The 17,416-nt window shown below is 41.4% G+C and overlaps 1 protein-coding gene across 1 annotated transcript in view; it reads left to right on the top strand.

The window, feature by feature from the left end:
• Positions 1 to 17,416, top strand: part of LOC126235648 (dynein axonemal heavy chain 3) — a 1,245,905-nt gene that overhangs the window by 981,113 nt on the left and 247,376 nt on the right. The window contains exons 52-53 of the mRNA XM_049944362.1: positions 2,296 to 2,487; positions 16,806 to 16,967. Of these exons, the coding sequence (XP_049800319.1) occupies positions 2,296 to 2,487; positions 16,806 to 16,967 (354 nt within the window). The remainder of the gene's footprint in view (positions 1 to 2,295; positions 2,488 to 16,805; positions 16,968 to 17,416) is intronic.

Genomic DNA, 17,416 nt, shown 5'->3' on the forward strand with positions numbered 1-17,416 from the left:
TGTCCCCTACTCAGGGTGCTATGCGCGAGCGCGCGCGCGCCCACACACACACACACACACACACACACACACACTAGAAAGGGAAACATAGCAGGCCATCACATTGCATTTTCTTTAGTTATTCTCTTCAAAATTCTCAGAAAACAAAAAATTTCTCTGTTTTCATACAACTAATGCACGTCCTGCACTAGGGAACCAAAATGGAGTGTTATGTGGAGAATTTGTAACTCCTTGTGTACTTTATTACTCTTGTGTGTGTGTGTGTGTGTGTGTGTGTGTGTGTGTGTGTGTGTGTGTGTGTCATCCTTGCCTCATAAATACTTTCTGGTCATCATTCTCGAAGTTAATAACTTTTGTGGTCCTGCCCTGTAGTGCCATATTTCCATGCCATTGGCCTTCTTCAACTTGTGGCAACATTCAGGTGCTGGAAGAGAGCTTCAGACTGTCCAAACTACATAAGCAGTTTGTGTCAACTCATCTATATTGTACATGCAGTGTTTATCTTGTGCATCTCCAGTTATGATAATGGATGAACAGCTTTATCTTATTTCATAGCTCATGAAAGATTAGAGCATACAAGGTGCGTTCCATAAGTAATGCGACCAAATTCATAAAAAATCATTTATTGAATATATTTGTACAAATATTCAAAAATTTTCAAAATAGCACCCTCTTGCGTCGATACACTTCTGGAGGTGGTGTTTCCATGCCTGGATGGCATCCAGGAATGCCTTTTTCAGAATGTCCTTTAGAGCTGATGTAACATCTGCCTGTATGCTTTCAATCGTGTCCCAATGTTTTCCTTTCATGACTCCTTTTGACCGAGGAAACAAAGAACAGTCAGCAGGAGCCAGGTCAGGACTGTAGGGAGGCTGGGGTCTAAGTCCTGGCCAGGAAGTCGTTGACAATGAAGGCGCTGTGACTCGGCGCGTTGTCACTTTGGCAGTGCGAGACCCTCCTTTCCAGTCTTTTGAGCACTTCCAAGTAGAAAGCTGAGTTCACTGTAGTCCCGGTAGGTACAAATTCATGGTGGACAATGCCTCTGACGTCAAAGAAGCCATTGAACATGGTTTTGATCCTGGACTTGCTCATGCTTGCCTTCTTTGGACGGTCTGACGATGGGGTGTGCCACTCTGAACTCTGCCTTTTTGTCTCAGGGTTGTACTCAAAAATCCATGACTCATCACCAGTGATAACTGAGTTAAAAAATGAGGATCATTTCCAACATTTCTCGGCACTGAAGCACTCGCATATGCTTGTGTTCATCGGTCAACACTTTTGGGATGAGTTTGGCACACACCTTTCTCACATTCAAATCTTCGGTCACAATGCGGAAAACGATTGTTTGTGACACGGTTAGAGTTTGCGCTATCAATTGAAGGCTCAGCTGTCTGTTAGAGTTCAAACAATCACGCACACACTCACATTTTCGTCGACTCGTGCGGTCGACGGTCGTCCACTGCGAGGTTCGTCGTCGAAATCCTCTGGGCCCTACGTGAACGACTTGTGCCATCGGAAAACTTGTGATTTGGACAAGTAATCATTCCCAAAGGCATGCCGAAATAATGGAAATGTTTTGGTGGCAGACTTCCCAAGTTTAACACAAAATTTGATAGCATACCATTGCTCTACAGAATGATCCATTGTGCTGTGTTACATAAACTCAAAACAGGGTTGACAGAAATGTTTGTCCTGACTCTCCGGCAGCTCGCAGCTGAATGAGACAAAGAGCGTTTTGAAGCTAACACCCCCTTCCACTTAGCCCAGCCAGTTACAACACGCTGTGGTGTACCATTGCGTCAGAAAAAAAATTAGTCGCATTACTTATGGAATGCATTCTGTATACATGTATTGCTTTGCCATAAGCAGACAAGAGAATGACAATTCTTAAAGTGATTTTTCTGTTGTTAATGATTGTTTAAATTCTTGCATGCACTGTTTTGCTCTGTGACATCCAAGTCACCATAACATCCAAGGAACATACACTCCACCTCAGAAGGTGCCACTGTGCCTCGCTGATATCTGGAACTGACATGACTTACACTTAAACTGCATATAATAAAACAAATGCACACAGTCGGATGTTCTATGATTAACAGCTACATAAACTACATTTTCACTTGTTATCATCTTTTGTTGACATAAGAGGGTAAAAGAGGAATGTGTTATTCCTAATAATCCCATGTTACACCACACGATATAAATCCTCGAATTTTGTAGTAAATACCATGAATAGACTTTGTGGTTATGTTGGTTTTCAGTGACTTCTACTGCAGATTTCTTTTCTTTGCACAGGCTCTCTCTGAAGAGATTCAAGCCAAAGAAAAGGTGGCTGCAGCAACAGAAGCAGAAATTGATACTGCAAGGAACCAGTATGTGCCTGTATCCAAACATTCTTCAGTCTTATTTTTTTCCATCTCTGAACTTGCAAATATTGATCCAATGTACCAGTACTCATTGGTATGGTTTTTAAATCTTTATGTCCAGGTAAGTAATAATACAAAATTGTACACAGAAACATAAGTAAGTGGCAATACTAGTAGTAAAACACACCTTTGAAATCAGTCATATGTCAGGAAAGGTTGTTTTGAATGGCAATAAGAGTGTGTGCATTGAGGGTGTAAATGCACATTGGAGGTGGCATCGACAGTGACAAGCAGGGCAGTAAAGGGACAGGAAGTGTGGACAGTTAGTATTGAGGACAGTTCCTGTCTTTTGTGCAGGGGAGGTAGGTTGCAAGTAATTTTAGAAAGTATGGCGTAGGTAGCAGTGCAGGGAGCAGAGGAGATTAGATAAAACAGTGCTATTAGATAGTTGTGTCTTATACTAGTTAGGTGTTGCGTTGACAATGTGAATTTTTCCCCCCTCTCTCTACACTAAACAGGAGATGCTGTGCAGTAGACAGGTTCATTTAAAAGGAGACTAAGCTATTGGACGAGGTCTTCCTCACATTTAGGAAAAGCACACACACACACACACACACACACACACACACACACACACACACACACACACACGGACATTGCTATTTCTGTGTGCTGAGGCCTGACTGAGATGAGTAGCTATCTCGGCTGGTGTGAGTAGTGTTGTAACAAAAAAGAATGTTAGTGGTGATGAAGAGGAAGGGTCATCTGGGGGTTGGGGGTGGATGCTGTTGTGAGCAGAGACATGGTGGGGATGAGGTGTTGTACTGGTAAGTGCAGCAAATGGAAGCTGTATTGGAGGTGGGCACAAAAGTGGCAATTACTATACATGTGCCTGTGGCTACAGAATGCACACATGAGGCTTGAATGGGAGCTGGTAAGAGATAGACACAGGTGGAAGACAACGACTATTGGAAGTTGGGATCAGGAGGGTCAGAGAAACGAATGCCTGTGATAGGACTGGAGTAGATAATAGAGGGAGGATGTGTGGGACAAGTCGTATATCATGTTCTGCTGCAGGGATATTTGTCACGGTCTAGCGATGTAAGGGGTACCTAATTTGTTATAAAAGTCAGTAAATTACTCAATGGACAGTATTTTTCAGTATAGGTATTTCATTCATTCCGAGCAAGTATTGATTTGTGATGTCATCGTCTAGATGCGAGTTGACTGTAATCTGAATCCATTTTAGCAAACTAATAGTTTCTTTCAAGCGACAAAATTTTATTGATTATGAAATACGAGTCTTGAGGTTTATTCAGAATGGGAAATGTTAATTAGTAATTGCAGACCATAATTTATCTGTTTAATATAAAGGTTTTTTGAATTTTGTGTGCTTGAAAAAATGTGAATTTATGTGCGGCTTTTACTCTGAGACGATTTATCACTTAGAGTGCTAAAAGAGCACATGTACAGCTTGCTGACCTGCGTGGTGAATTTTATTTTTTGTGATTTTGACCTGAATGCAGCCAAATCCAGTTTCATTTATTCTTTACAGGAGATAAACACATCATGTTATTACAAAAGAGTCGTTTGGCCCATTAAGGAAAAGTGGAACCTGTGGGCTCGATTTGAAATACGTTACAGGCTAGTGCGTGATTGAGCTGTCCAGTGAATCGCGTACAATAGTTGCAAACACATTTGGACTTAATGCACAAAGTTGGAAATTAATTTTGAGACAAGTTCTGATTTTGACGAAAATGAACCTAAAGTTTATTCAAAATATCGAGGTTCTGTTTCAATTGAGAAACATATCACCTTGTTGTTCATGTTGCTAGCAACACTGTAATGCAGATTAATTAATTCATTAGAACTATTTGCGATGTAATAAGTCCCATTACACATACAAACTGTTACACGAAATTTGCTGACCACATGAGAGTACGAGAGTGATTTTATTTCCAGAAATGCCAATAAACCAGTGGTTTCAAAAGTTAAATTACAAACTGTTGTGTAACTTCATAAATTGTCCCACTCCACTACTGAACGTGTTGTATCGTGTCTCTTCACAAGAGATCTCGAGAAGCCGGGATAAACAAGAAACAAGAAGAAGACTAAAGAAGAGGCATCGGTATAATGGGACAATGGATTGGGGGACGTGATTAGAGGTGAGCAAGGATATTGCTTACATTAAGTGGGTGGTGGAAAAGCACTGTAGGAGCAATGGGGAGGATAATGGGAAGGATATTTCTCATCTCAGGGCACAACAAGAGGTAGTGGGAACCCTGGAAGTGGGTTTGATTCAGTGGCTCCAGTTCTGGGTGGCACTGAGTCACCAAAGGAGTGCTGCTTTTTGACAGGACAGTGGGTATGTGACTGGGTCGAACAGGGGCAGGGGATCTGTTTCTGAAGAAGTTGGAGAGGGTAATTATTAAAGGCTACAGGGAGATGCTTGGCATGTAAAAAGGGACTGTTCATCACTGCAAGTGTGACAACCACAGGTGGCTAGGATCTGTGGAAGGGATTCTTTGGTGTAAAATGGATAGCAGCTGTTGAAGTGGAGGCATTGTTAGAGGTTAGTAGGTTTGATGAAGACAGGTGTACTCATTTAATCATCTGTTAGATGGAAGTCAACATCAAGGTAGGTTGCTTGTCAGTCAGGGGAGGACCAGATGAAGTGAATGAGGGAGAAGTTGCTGAGAAGGACTGTGGCTTGGGTGTCCTCACCATTAGTCCAGATCACTATGATATCATCAGTGAATCCATACCAGGTGAGTGACATGGGAGTGTGGGTGGCTAGGAAGGATCCTTCTAGATCACCTGTAGGATGGTGCCATGCTGGTGCCCAGTGCTGTTCTGCAAATTTATTTGTGGGTGATGCCTTCAAATGATAAGGGGGGGGGGGGGGGGGGGGGGGGAAATCCCTTGGCAGACCAAAGGCTTCCCTTCTAACAAGCATACAAAACACAGGACATCAAAATATGATGCAGCGTGAATGTGACACCACAAACGCTCCATTCCAGTGAGTCTTGGCACAAAAGATGTGTGTGTGTTATTGGACAGTGGCTGATATAAAGGTAACTGAGGATTTCATCCATTTGTGGAGTTTGAAACGATGTGTGCCATGGACAAATAGTCAGTTTCACTGAACACTGTTTGTTGTTACCCACTTCCAGCCACTGCCGTTCCCACTCAGCCAACACTTGCTTTGTCACCAGTGACTCTACAGGCTCTAGGCGGATGTAAACTTGAGGTGTGGTAGTTTTCTGATAGGCTGCTTTCACTACTCTGTCATCTTCATCATAATCCTTGATTCCTATGAATCCATGGAGCTAGCAGAAGGTCATCTCTTTCTCCTGCTTATGCAGGCGATGGACAGTGTATTGGAAATGTGCTGGAAAAATTTGCTGAATAGCCTGCAGAGCAACAGCGTATCAGTCCACACAAGAGACCTATCTCCACCAAGAAATGCCACGTGCTCCAGTGCCTTCTTAGCCACTCACAGCTCTGCACAGTATGCTGAGACATGTCTCAGTACGCAGAGTTTAGCGACAAAATGTGAGAAGATAACAGAACACCCAAATTGTCCCCCCTGCTTCTATCCACTGATAAAACCAGCATGTGGTGTGGATACTTTGGTAAATGCTGCTAAAAAAACCGTTTTAAAACTAAAGGTGGAGTGGTGAGCTTGTTGTACTACATCATGCCCAAGTTAAGAATGGGGCTGTCAGTCATCCAGGGAGCAGATTTACTCCATCCCAGCTTACGAATTGGTATGTCTGATACACCAAGTTGTCCAAGATATTCCTTCTCACATACAAAAAAAGGCTCAGTAGCCTTGTGACTGTTAAACCTCCATGCTATGAGTGGTGCAGCTCTGACATCGACAGAAGTATTGTAAGAGATGCACTGCACTTTATATACATGTTACACCATGAGTAGTTCTCACAAGATGGGTTCTGTATAATGTGACTGAGCTAGACTGATTTCCTCCCCAGTTCTTACCACTAAGTTGTTTTAAAATGTTTAGGGTCTTTAGGCATTTACATTCCAAGTCATGGAGGTGTGGCAGCTGTGTTATCCTCTGATGAAAGACGAGGTCTGAGAAATTTATTGGACTTTTAAATTATAAGGTGCTTCTCCTCAGCTGGAGTTTTGGATTGGGAAAGCATTTATGTGAACAATTGAAACGAACACACACTGCTTTTTCTGTGGAGAACTTAGAACTAGTGGTATCAACCCATTTGCCTACCTCATTAAGTGTCAACAGTAATTGGCATGTAATAGTCATGAGACTGGAGAAAGAGCACAATATCACAAAGTTATCCACAATTAAGAATAACTGACTAGATTCCTCTTTATGGAAGAGATACTATCAACCCCCCCATGAACCATGGACCTTGCCGTCAGTGGGGAGGCTTGCGTGCCTCAGCGATACAGATGGCCGTACCGTAGGTGCAACCACAACGGAGGGGTATCTATTGAGAGGCCAGACAAACATGTGGTTCCTGAAGAGGGGCAGCAGCCTTTTCAGTAGTTGCAGGGGCAACAGTGTGGATGATTGACTGATCTGGCCTTGTAACATTAACCAAAACGGCCTTGCTGTGCTGGTACTGCGAACGGCTGAAAGCAAGGGGAAACTACAGCCGTAATTTTTCCCGAGGACATGCAGCTTTACTGTATGATTAAATGATGATGGTGTCCTCTTGGGTAAAATATTCCGGAGGTAAAATAGTCCCCCATTCGGATCTCCGGGTGGGGACTACTCAAGGGGACGTCATTATCAGGAGAAAGAAAACTGGCATTCTACGGATCGGAGTGTGGAATGTCAGATCCCTTAATCGGGCAGGTAGGTTAGAAAATTTAAAAAGGGAAATGGATAGGTTATAGTTAGATATAGTGGGAATTAGTGAAGTTCGGTGGCAGGAGGAACAAGACTTTTGGTCAGGTGAATACAGGGTTATAAATACAAAATCAAATAGGGGTAATGCAGGAGTAGGTTTCATAATGAATAAAAAAATAGGAGTGCGGGTTACCTACTACAAGCAGCATAGTGAATACATTATTGTGGCCAAGATAGACACAAAGCCCATGCCTACTACAGTAGTACAAGTTTATATGCCAACTAGCTCTGCAGATGATGAAGAAATAGATGAAATGTATGACGAGATAAAAGAAATTATTCAGGTGGTGAAGGGAGACGAAAATTTAATAGTCATTGGTGACTGGAACTGAAGAGTAGGAAAAGGGAGAGAAGGAAACATAGTAGGTGAATATGGATTGGGGGGAAGAAATGGAAGAGGAAGCCGCCTTGTAGAATTTTGCACAGAGCATAACTTAATCATAGCTAACACTTGGTTCAAGAATCATAAAAGAAGGTTGTATACCTGGAAGAATCCTGGAGATACTAAAAGGTATCAGATAGAGTATATAATGGTAAGACAGAGATTTAGGAACCAGGTTTTAAATTGTAAGACATTTCCAGGGGCAGATGTGGATTCTGACCACAATCTATTGGTTATGAACTGCAGATTGAAACTGAAGAAACTGCAAAAAGGTGGGAAATTAAGGAGATGAGACTTGGATAAACTGAAAGAACCACAGGTTGTAGAGAGTTTCAGGGAGAGCATAAGGGAACAATTGACAGGAATGGGGGAAAGAAATACAGTAGAAGAAGAATGGGTAGCTCTGAGGGATGAAGTAGTGACGGCAGCAGACGATCAAGTAGGTAAAAAGGCGAGGGCTAATAGAAATCCTTGGGTAACAGAAGGAATATTGAATTTAATTGATGAAAGGAGAAAATATAAAAATGCAGTGAATGAAGCAGGCAAAAAGGAATACAAACGTCTCAAAAATGAGATTGACAGGAAGTCCAAAATCGCTAAGCAGGGATGGCTAGAGGACAAATGTAAGGATATAGAGGCTTGTCTCACTAGGGGTAAGATAGATACTGCCTACAGGAAAATTAAAGAGACCTTTGGAGAGAAGAGAACCACTTGTATGAATATCAAGAGCTCAGATGGCAACCCAGTTCTAAGCAAAGAAGGGAAAGCAGAAAGGTGGAAGGAGTATATAGAGGTTTTATACAAGGGCGATGTACTTGAGGACAATATATGGAAATGGAAGAGGATGTAGACAAAGACGAAATGGGAGATAAGATACTGCGTGAAGAGTTTGACAGAGCACTGAAATACCTGAGTCGAAACAAGGCCCCGGGAGTAGACAACATTCCATTAGAACTACTGATGGCCTTGGGAGAGCCAGTCATGACAAAACTCTACCATCTGGTGAGCAAGATGTATGAGACAGGCGAAATACCCTCAGACTTCAAGAAGAATATAATAATTCCAATCCCAAAGAAAGCAGGTGTTGACAGATGTGAAAATTACCGAACTATCAGTTTAATAAGTCACAGCTGCAAAATACTAACGCGAATTCTTTACAGACGAATGGAAAAATTGGTAGAAGTGGACCTCGGGGAAGATCAGTTTGGATTCCGTAGCAATGTTGGAACACGTGAGGCAATACTAACCGTACGACTTATCTTAGAAGAAAGATTAAGAAAAGGCAAACCTACATTTCTAGCATTTGTAGACTTAGAGAAAGCTTTTGACAATGTTAACTGGAATACTCTCTTTCAAATTCTGAAGGTGGCAGGGGTAAAATACAGGGAGCGAAAGGCTATTTACAATTTGTACAGAAACCACATGGCAGTTATAAGAGTCGAGCGGCATGAAAGGGGAGCAGTGGTTGGGAAAGGAGTGAGACAGGGTTGTAGCCTCTCTCCGATGTTATTCAATCTATATATTGAACAAGCAGTAAAGGAAACAAAAGAAAAATTCGGAGTAGGTATTAAAATTCATGGAGAAGAAGTAAAAACTTTGAGGTTTGCCGATGACATTGTAATTCTGTCAGAGACAGCAAAGGACTTGGAAGAGCAGTTGAACGGAATGGACAGTATCTTGAAAGAAGGATATAAGATGAACATCAACAAAAGCAAAACGAGGATAATGGAATGTAGTCAAATTAAATCGGGTGATGCTGAGGGAATTAGATTAGGAAATGAGACACTTAAAGTAGTAAAGGAGTTTTGCTATTTATGGAGTAAAATAACTGATGATGGTCGAAGTAGAGAGGATATAAAATGTAGACTGGCAATGGCAAAGGTAATCGTTTCTGAAGAAGAGAAATTTGTTAACATTGAGTATAGATTTATGTGTCAGGAAGTCGTTTCTGAAAGTATTTGTATGGAGTGTAGCCATGTATGGAAGTGAAACATGGACGATAACTAGTTTGGACAAGAAGAGAATAGAAGCTTTCGAAATGTGGTGCTACAGAAGAATGCTGAAGATAAGGTGGGTAGATCACGTAACTAATGAGGAGGTATTGAATAGGATTGGGGAGAAGAGAAGTTTGTGGCACAACTTGACTAGAAGAAGGGATCGGTTGGTAGGACATGTTTTGAGGCATCAAGGGATCACAAATTTAGCATTGGAGGGCAGTGTGGAGGGTAAAAATCGTAGAGGTAGACCAAGAGATGAATACACTAAGCAGATTCAGAAGGATGTAGGCTGCAGTAGGTACTGGGAGATGAAGAAGATTGCACAGGATGGAGTAGCATGGAGAGCTGCATCAAACCAGTCTCAGGACTGAAGACCACAACAACAACAACAACTATCAATCACTATAGCGAAAAGGATAATGATCAGAATTCTACCCTTAGGAACACCATTCCCTTGAGTTAGCACCGATACTGGAAATATCCTCTAGTGAGGAAGGACTGTGACAACATGGGGTGATTCCAGGAAAACCCCATTCATGCAGCTGTCAGTAGATGTTGAGCCTACAAATGGTATCACTGGCTTTCTCCAGGTCGAGAAATATACTAATAAACTGCCGTTTGTCTAGGAATGATTCTTATATTGCACCCTCTAATTGGAGAAGATTGTCAAGAGTAGACCAGTAATTCCCAAATTGGAAAAGTCAGAACAATCCCTTGGTTTTGAGAGCCCACACTAGGCATTGGTTTGTCATCCATTCGAGGGTCTTTCCTACACACCTAGTGAGCACAACTTTCCTTTGACTATCTGGAGATAACCTGACCTTCCCTGGCCTTAGAAATGGGATCAGAATGGCCTCCCAGCTCAGATCCACATAATAGCTCTTAGCCTATATTTGACTGAAGAGCATAGGAGGAACTCTTTGGCCTCCATTGGTAGGTGTCGTTAACATGCCATATTAAATCCTATCAGGACGTGGAAAAATATTGTGTGTAGCAGTTAGTGCTGACTGTAGTTCTCACATGAAGAAAGGGCAATTTTGTGGCTCTGGCAGTTGTCTTGTCCATTTTTCTCCATTTGTTCCCTCTGTTGGTGGAATCAAGGACTGATGAAATAAGTGGAAGTGAAATCACAAAAGTGTTTTGCCAATGACTGTGCTACTTCTGTAGCTGCTGTTTGAACACCAACCACTGTTTAGTATGGCAATTATTGGACCTGGATGTTCGGTCCCTGATATCTTCTGAACTAACTCCCACACCCTCGCTGCTTGTGTGAAATTGCTAATGGACATTAAAATTTCTCTCCATGCCTTGTGTCTGCTCTCCTAAATGAGTCACCTACAAGTACCTTTAGCCTCACTGGCTGAAACACTGTGAGCTTGTCTGCACTTAGTCTGTTCCTGAACCTACTTAATGCAGCATGCCAGTACCTAATTGCTAAATGCCATTCCTCATTCCACCATGGGATGTCTTTTCTTCTAGGTTGGCCATAAGTTGTAAGAATGGGGGAATCAGCAGCAAGGGACATAATATTTGTGTTCTGGTACACCCACACCTGGTTGCTATCACGGTGTGGGAATATGGCCACTTGGCTGTATAGTGGCCAGTTCGACCAATTGAACATCCAGTTAGGTGGCCTCCATTCTCTTTAGTCGCTGCTAGATGAAACCAGATGCGAAAGTGGTCACTGGAGTGTAAACTCTTAACCACTTCCCACATAACAGTACCTGTGAGGGTAGGAGATCATAGGATTAGATTTGTAGCAGACAGTGACGCAACAGCCATGCAAAAGCACATCATATTCCCTGTACAAAGTAAACAGATGTCCTCTGATAGTAGCAGTCTCTCAACTGCCCGACCCTTGGGGTGGAAAGTAGAAGAGCCCCAGAGCACATGGTGTGCAGTGATATCACCACATAACAAGAATGGGTGGGGGAGTTGATACTCAAGATTAGTAAGTGCTGTGCCATCATGGGGTTCCTGTGGTGGGATACAGCCTAGCCACCCACGGTTGTAAAATCTCCAGTGATGAGCTATCCCTCTTCAAATATGCCAAGGGTCTGCCTGAGGCCTTCACAGGTCATAACTACCCTCTCAAACTTGTTGAGAAACAACATCTGTTCTCCGCAGTCACATGCCATCACTCGCATAGCTGCTGTCCAGCCTATCATGTGACTCAGCACCATCCAGACCTGGAGCAACTGGACCAAATCCTTTTCCATGGTTTCTACTACCTCTCATCATGCCCTGAAATGAGAAATATCCTTTCCACTATCCTCCCCATCACTCCCACAGTGGTATTACACTGCCCAACTAACCTCCACAATACCCTTGTCCATGCCTATTCCACCTGTCTCCCAACCATTGCCCCATGGCACATATACCTGCAACAGACCCAGATACAACAACGGTCCCATACATCCTCCCACTTCCATCTACTCCATTCCTAGCACAGGCATCAAACGTATAGCCACCTGTGATCTACCAACTAATTTGCAACCACTGTGCCAGTTTCTACATGTGGATGACAGCTAACACGCTGCTCAAGAGTATATGCTTCCCTGTAATTGACTGTTTCACAGCCTGAACTATCCAACACCAGGTTCTCTGAACTGTGCAGGGGGGAACTCTCCCTGCAACATGTCCTTCATTTCTCTTCTACATCTACATCTACATGGATACTCTGCAAACCACATTTAAGTGCCTGGCAAAGGGTTCATCGAACCACCTTCACAATTCTCTATTATTCCAATGTCGTATAGCGCACGGAAAGAATGAACACCTATATCTTTCCATACACGCACTAATTTCCCTTATTTTATTGTGGTGATCATTCCTCCCTATGTAGGTCGGTGTCAACAAAATATTTTCGCATTCGGAGGAGAAAGTTGGTGATTCGAATTTTGTGAGAAGATTCCGTCACAACGAAAAATATCTTTCTTTTAATGATGTCCAGCCCAAATCCTGTATCATTTCTGTGACACTCTCTCCCATATTTCGCGATAATACAAAACGTGCTGCTTTTCTTTGAACTTTTGCAATGTACTCTGTCAGTCCTATCTGGTAAGGATCCCACACCACACAGCAGTATTCTAAAAGAGGACAGACAAGTGTAGTGTAGGCAGTTTCCTTAGTAGGTCTGTTAATTTTCTAAGTGTCCTGCCAATAAAATGCAGTCTTTGGTTAGACTTCCCCACAACATTTTGCATGTGTTCCTTCCAATTTAATTTGTTCGTAATTGTAATACTTAGGTATTTAGTTGAATTTATGGCTTTTAGATTAGACTGATTTATTGTGTAACCAAAGATTAACGAGTTCCTTTTAGCACTCATGTGGATGACCTCATGCTTTTCATTATTTATGGTCAACTGCCACTTTTCGCACCATTCAGATATCTTTTCTAAATCGTTTTGCAGTTTGTTTTGATCTTCTGATGACTTTATTAGTCAATAAATGACAGCGTCATCTGCAAACAACCTAAGATGGCTGCTCTGATTGTCTCCCAAATCATTTATATAGATAAGGAACAGCAAAGGGCCTATAACACTACCTTGGGGAATGCCAGATATCACTTCTGTTTTACTCGATGACTTTCTGTCAATAACTACGAACTGTGACTGCTCTGATAGTAAATCACAAATCCAGTCACATAACTGGGACGATATTCTCTATGCAAGCAATTTCACTAAAAGCCACTTGTGTGGTACCAAGTCAAAAGCCTTCAGGAAATCCAGAAATACGGAATCAATCTGAAATCCCTTGTCAAAAGCACTCAACACTTCATGTGAATAAAGAGCTAGTTGTGCTTCAAAGGAACGATGTTTCCTAAACCAATGTTGACTGTGTGTCAATAGACGGTTTTCTTCAAGGTAATGTTTGAACACGATATATGTTCCAAAATCCTGCTGCATATTGATGTTAACGATATGGGCCTGTGATTTAGTGGATTACTCCTACTACCTTTCTTGAATATTGGTGTGATCTGTGCAACTTTCCAGTCTTTGGGTACGCATCTTTCGTTGAGCGAATGGTTATATATGATTGTTACGTATGGAGCTAATGCATCAGCGTATTCCAAAAGGAACCTAATTGGTATACAGTCTGGACCAGAAGACTTGCTTTCATTAAGTGATTTAAGTTGCTTCACTACTCCGAGGATATTTACTTCTACGTTGCTCATGTTGGCAGCTGTTCTCGATTACAATTCTGGAATATTTACTTCATCTTCTTTTGTGAAGGCATTTCGGAAGGCTGTGTTTAGTAACTCTGCTTTGGCAGCACTGTCTTCGATAGTATCTCCATTGTTGTCATGCAGAGAAGGCATTGATTGTTTTTGCCACTAACATACTTCACATACGACCAGAATCTCTTTGGATTTTCTGCCAGGTTTTGAGATAAAGTTTCGTTGTGGAAACTGTCATAAGCATCTCGCATTGAAGTCCACCCTAAATTTTGAGCTTCTGTAAAAGACCACCACTCTTGGGGATTTTGTGTCTGTTTAAATTTGGCATTTTTGTTTCATTGTTTCTGCAACAGAGTTCTAACCCATTTTGTGTACCAGGGAGGATCAGCTCCAGCGTTTGTTAATTTATTTGGTATAAATCTCTCAATTGCTGCTGATACTATTTCTTTGAATTTAAGCCACATCTGGTCTACACTTATATTATTAATTTGGAATGAGTGGAGATTGTCTCTCAGGAAGGTGTGAAGTGAATTTTTATCTGCTTTTTTGAATAGGTGTATTTTTCAGTTATTTTTGGAGGATTTGGGGATTACAGTATTCAATCTAGCTATGACAAACCTGTGTTAACTAATCCCTCAATCAGTTTTGATGCTTTTCATTAACTCAGGATTATTTGTTGCTAAGAGGTCAAGTGTGTTTTCACTACTGTTTACTATTTGCGTGGGCTCAAGAACTAACTGTTCAAAATAATTTTTAGAAAGTGCGTTTAGCACAATTTCAGATATTTTATGCATACCTCCGGAATTGAACATGTATTTTCGCCAACATATTGAGGGTGAATTAAAGTCACCACCAACTATTATTGTATGAATCAGATACATGTTTGAAATCAAACTCAAGTTTTCTTTGAACCTTTCAGCAACTGTATCATCTGAATTGGGTGGTTGGTAAAAGGATACAATTGTTATTTTATTATGGTTGCCAACAATGACCTCTGCCCATACTAACTCACAGGAAATACCTACTTCAGTTTCGCGACAAGTTAAACTACTACTGACAGCAACAAACACGCCACCGCCAATGATGTGTAACCTATCCTTTCAGAACACCGTTAGGTTCTTCGCAAAACTTTTGGCTGAGCTTATATCTGGCTTTAGCCAGCTTTCGTTGGTTTTGGGGTTTGATGGGGGCTAAACATCGAGGTCATCAGTCCCCGTAGCCAGCTTTCAGTGCCTATAATGATTTGAGAATCAGTGCTTTCTATTAGCACTTGGAACTCTGGTACTTTCCCAACACAGCTCAACAATTTACAACTGTTATACCTATGGTTCCTGTATCTATGTTCTTCCTGTGTTCAGCCTGCACCCGTTGTGACTGAAGCACTTCTTGTGTTTCCCTAAGACCCTCTAACCTTAAAAACCGCCCAATCCACGCCACACAGCCCCTGCTATCCATGTAGCTGCCTCATGCATATAGTGGACACCTGACCTATTCAGTGGAACCCGAAACACAACCACCCTTTGGCGCAAGTCGAGGAATCTGCAGCCTACACGGTCGCAGAACCGTCTGAGCCTCAGATTCAGACCCTCCACTCGGCTCTATACCAGAGGTCTGCAATCAGTCCTGGCGACTAGGTTGCAAATGCTCAGCTCTGCTTTCATCTTACAAGCAAGACTGGCAGCCTTTACCACTTCCGTTAGCCGCTCAAAGCCAGAGAGAATCTCATCTGATCCAAAATGACACATATCATTGGTACCGACGTGAGCAACCACCTGCATTTGACTGCACCCTGTGCTCTTCATGGCATTCAGGAGTACCTTTTCCACATCTGGAATGACTCCATCCGGCACGCATATGGAGTGCACATTGGTTTTCTTACTATTCTTGTCAGCCAAGTCCCTAAGGTGCCCCATAACGTGCCTAATGTTGGAGCTCCCAATTTACCCTCCTGATCCCAACCTCCAATAGTCATTGTCCTCCACCTGTGTCTATCTCCTTCCTACCTCCCATTCAAGCCTCATGCACACTTTCTGTACCCAACACAGCTTCTCTTTGCTGCACTTAACAGCCGAACACCTCATCCTGACCATGCCTCTGCTCACTACAGCACCCCCCCCCCCCCCCCTCTCCCTGCTGATCCTACCCCTTCATCCTCCACTAACACACTATCTCAGTCAGGTCTCAGCACTTATAAATGGCAGTGTCTATATATCTATGCATGTGTGTGTGTGTGTATGTGTATGTGTTTTGTGTGTTTCTAAATGAGAAGGCCTTTGTCCTTTAGCTTAGTCTACTTTTAAATGTACCTGTTTGCTGCTCAGCATCTCCTTGATGTGGTATGAACCATTCTATCCTAATTCATATTGTAGTAGCTTCCTGTTTAGTGCAGAGAAGAAAACATAAACAAAAACAGATTGGCAAGGCAACATTATTTAGTGAGACATGAAATATCTAACAGCATTGTTTTGTCAAAGCACATTTCCTGCAGTAGAATTACAAGTTTTCTAATACATCACATGATTACAAGTGAAAGAAGATCATAAATTAATACAGTGTCATATACTTTCAAAGCTAGAGCCATGTACAATAACTTTATTCCTGTATCTCAAAGCAATACATATGAAAATCTAAACTTTAATGTTGTATTATTTTTCATTAAAATATTAATCTTGAAATCTGTCTTTAAATTTCAGTCAGCCATGCTGTACTTGTTGCACTAGTTTAAGGATGGGTGAAAAGTTTTTTTTTTTTTTTTGCCCCCCTCCCCCCCTGCAAAGTAATACCAGCAAAATGTTATCAAAAATAGTAGTTGTGAAATGATTTAATTCTTTGACATGTCAGTCACTGCCCAATGTTGAGTACTTAAGAGTTTCTTTCATTAATTTGGAGTTCTTTTTTTAAAAAATCAAACTTAAAGTAACACTAACCAATGAATTAATTTATAATCTTAAAATTTAATGAAGTTTGCTTTATGTTCCAGTCAATAGTGAACAGTGTTCCATCAGATAATTTGGAAATTCGCATAGGAAATCTAAATAGTTACTTCACAAGCAGCATTTACAAGAATGTTTGCCGTTCACTATTTGAAAAAGACAAACTGATTTTTTCCTTAGTTCTGTGCATAGGTATCTTGCGATCAAAGGTTAGTTCCTTCAGTTTCTCAGTAAATTTTTTATATCTGTATCTAAGTGTATTAGTTTTGAATGGAGGTTTCATGATTCCTTGAAGCACAGCATGATTATTACGAAACATCCTGTTCATATAGTTGTTATGTGTATTTTGATAACTCAGTTAGTGTAAACATAGAATTGTAAATCACGAGTCTGTGTATGTCAAAAACATATTATTATAAGTTGCCTTATTTTCCACTAGAAATGTTTTGTATACATGGGAGATACATTATTAAACTTTCATAAAATTGATGTGTAACATGCGATGACAGACCACATGTACCAAACAAATATAATGCCATAGATTATGCTTAGCAATAGAGTGAATAGGTGTCTGTGGCCATTTTAAGCATTCTAGCCTTGTTGGGAGCTGAAGTTTAGAAATCTGTGGCTAGGAATTTACTACTCAGCCAAAGTCAGA

This window comes from Schistocerca nitens, chromosome 2 (assembly GCF_023898315.1).
Source record: "Schistocerca nitens isolate TAMUIC-IGC-003100 chromosome 2, iqSchNite1.1, whole genome shotgun sequence".
NCBI lineage: Eukaryota > Metazoa > Arthropoda > Insecta > Orthoptera > Acrididae > Schistocerca > Schistocerca nitens.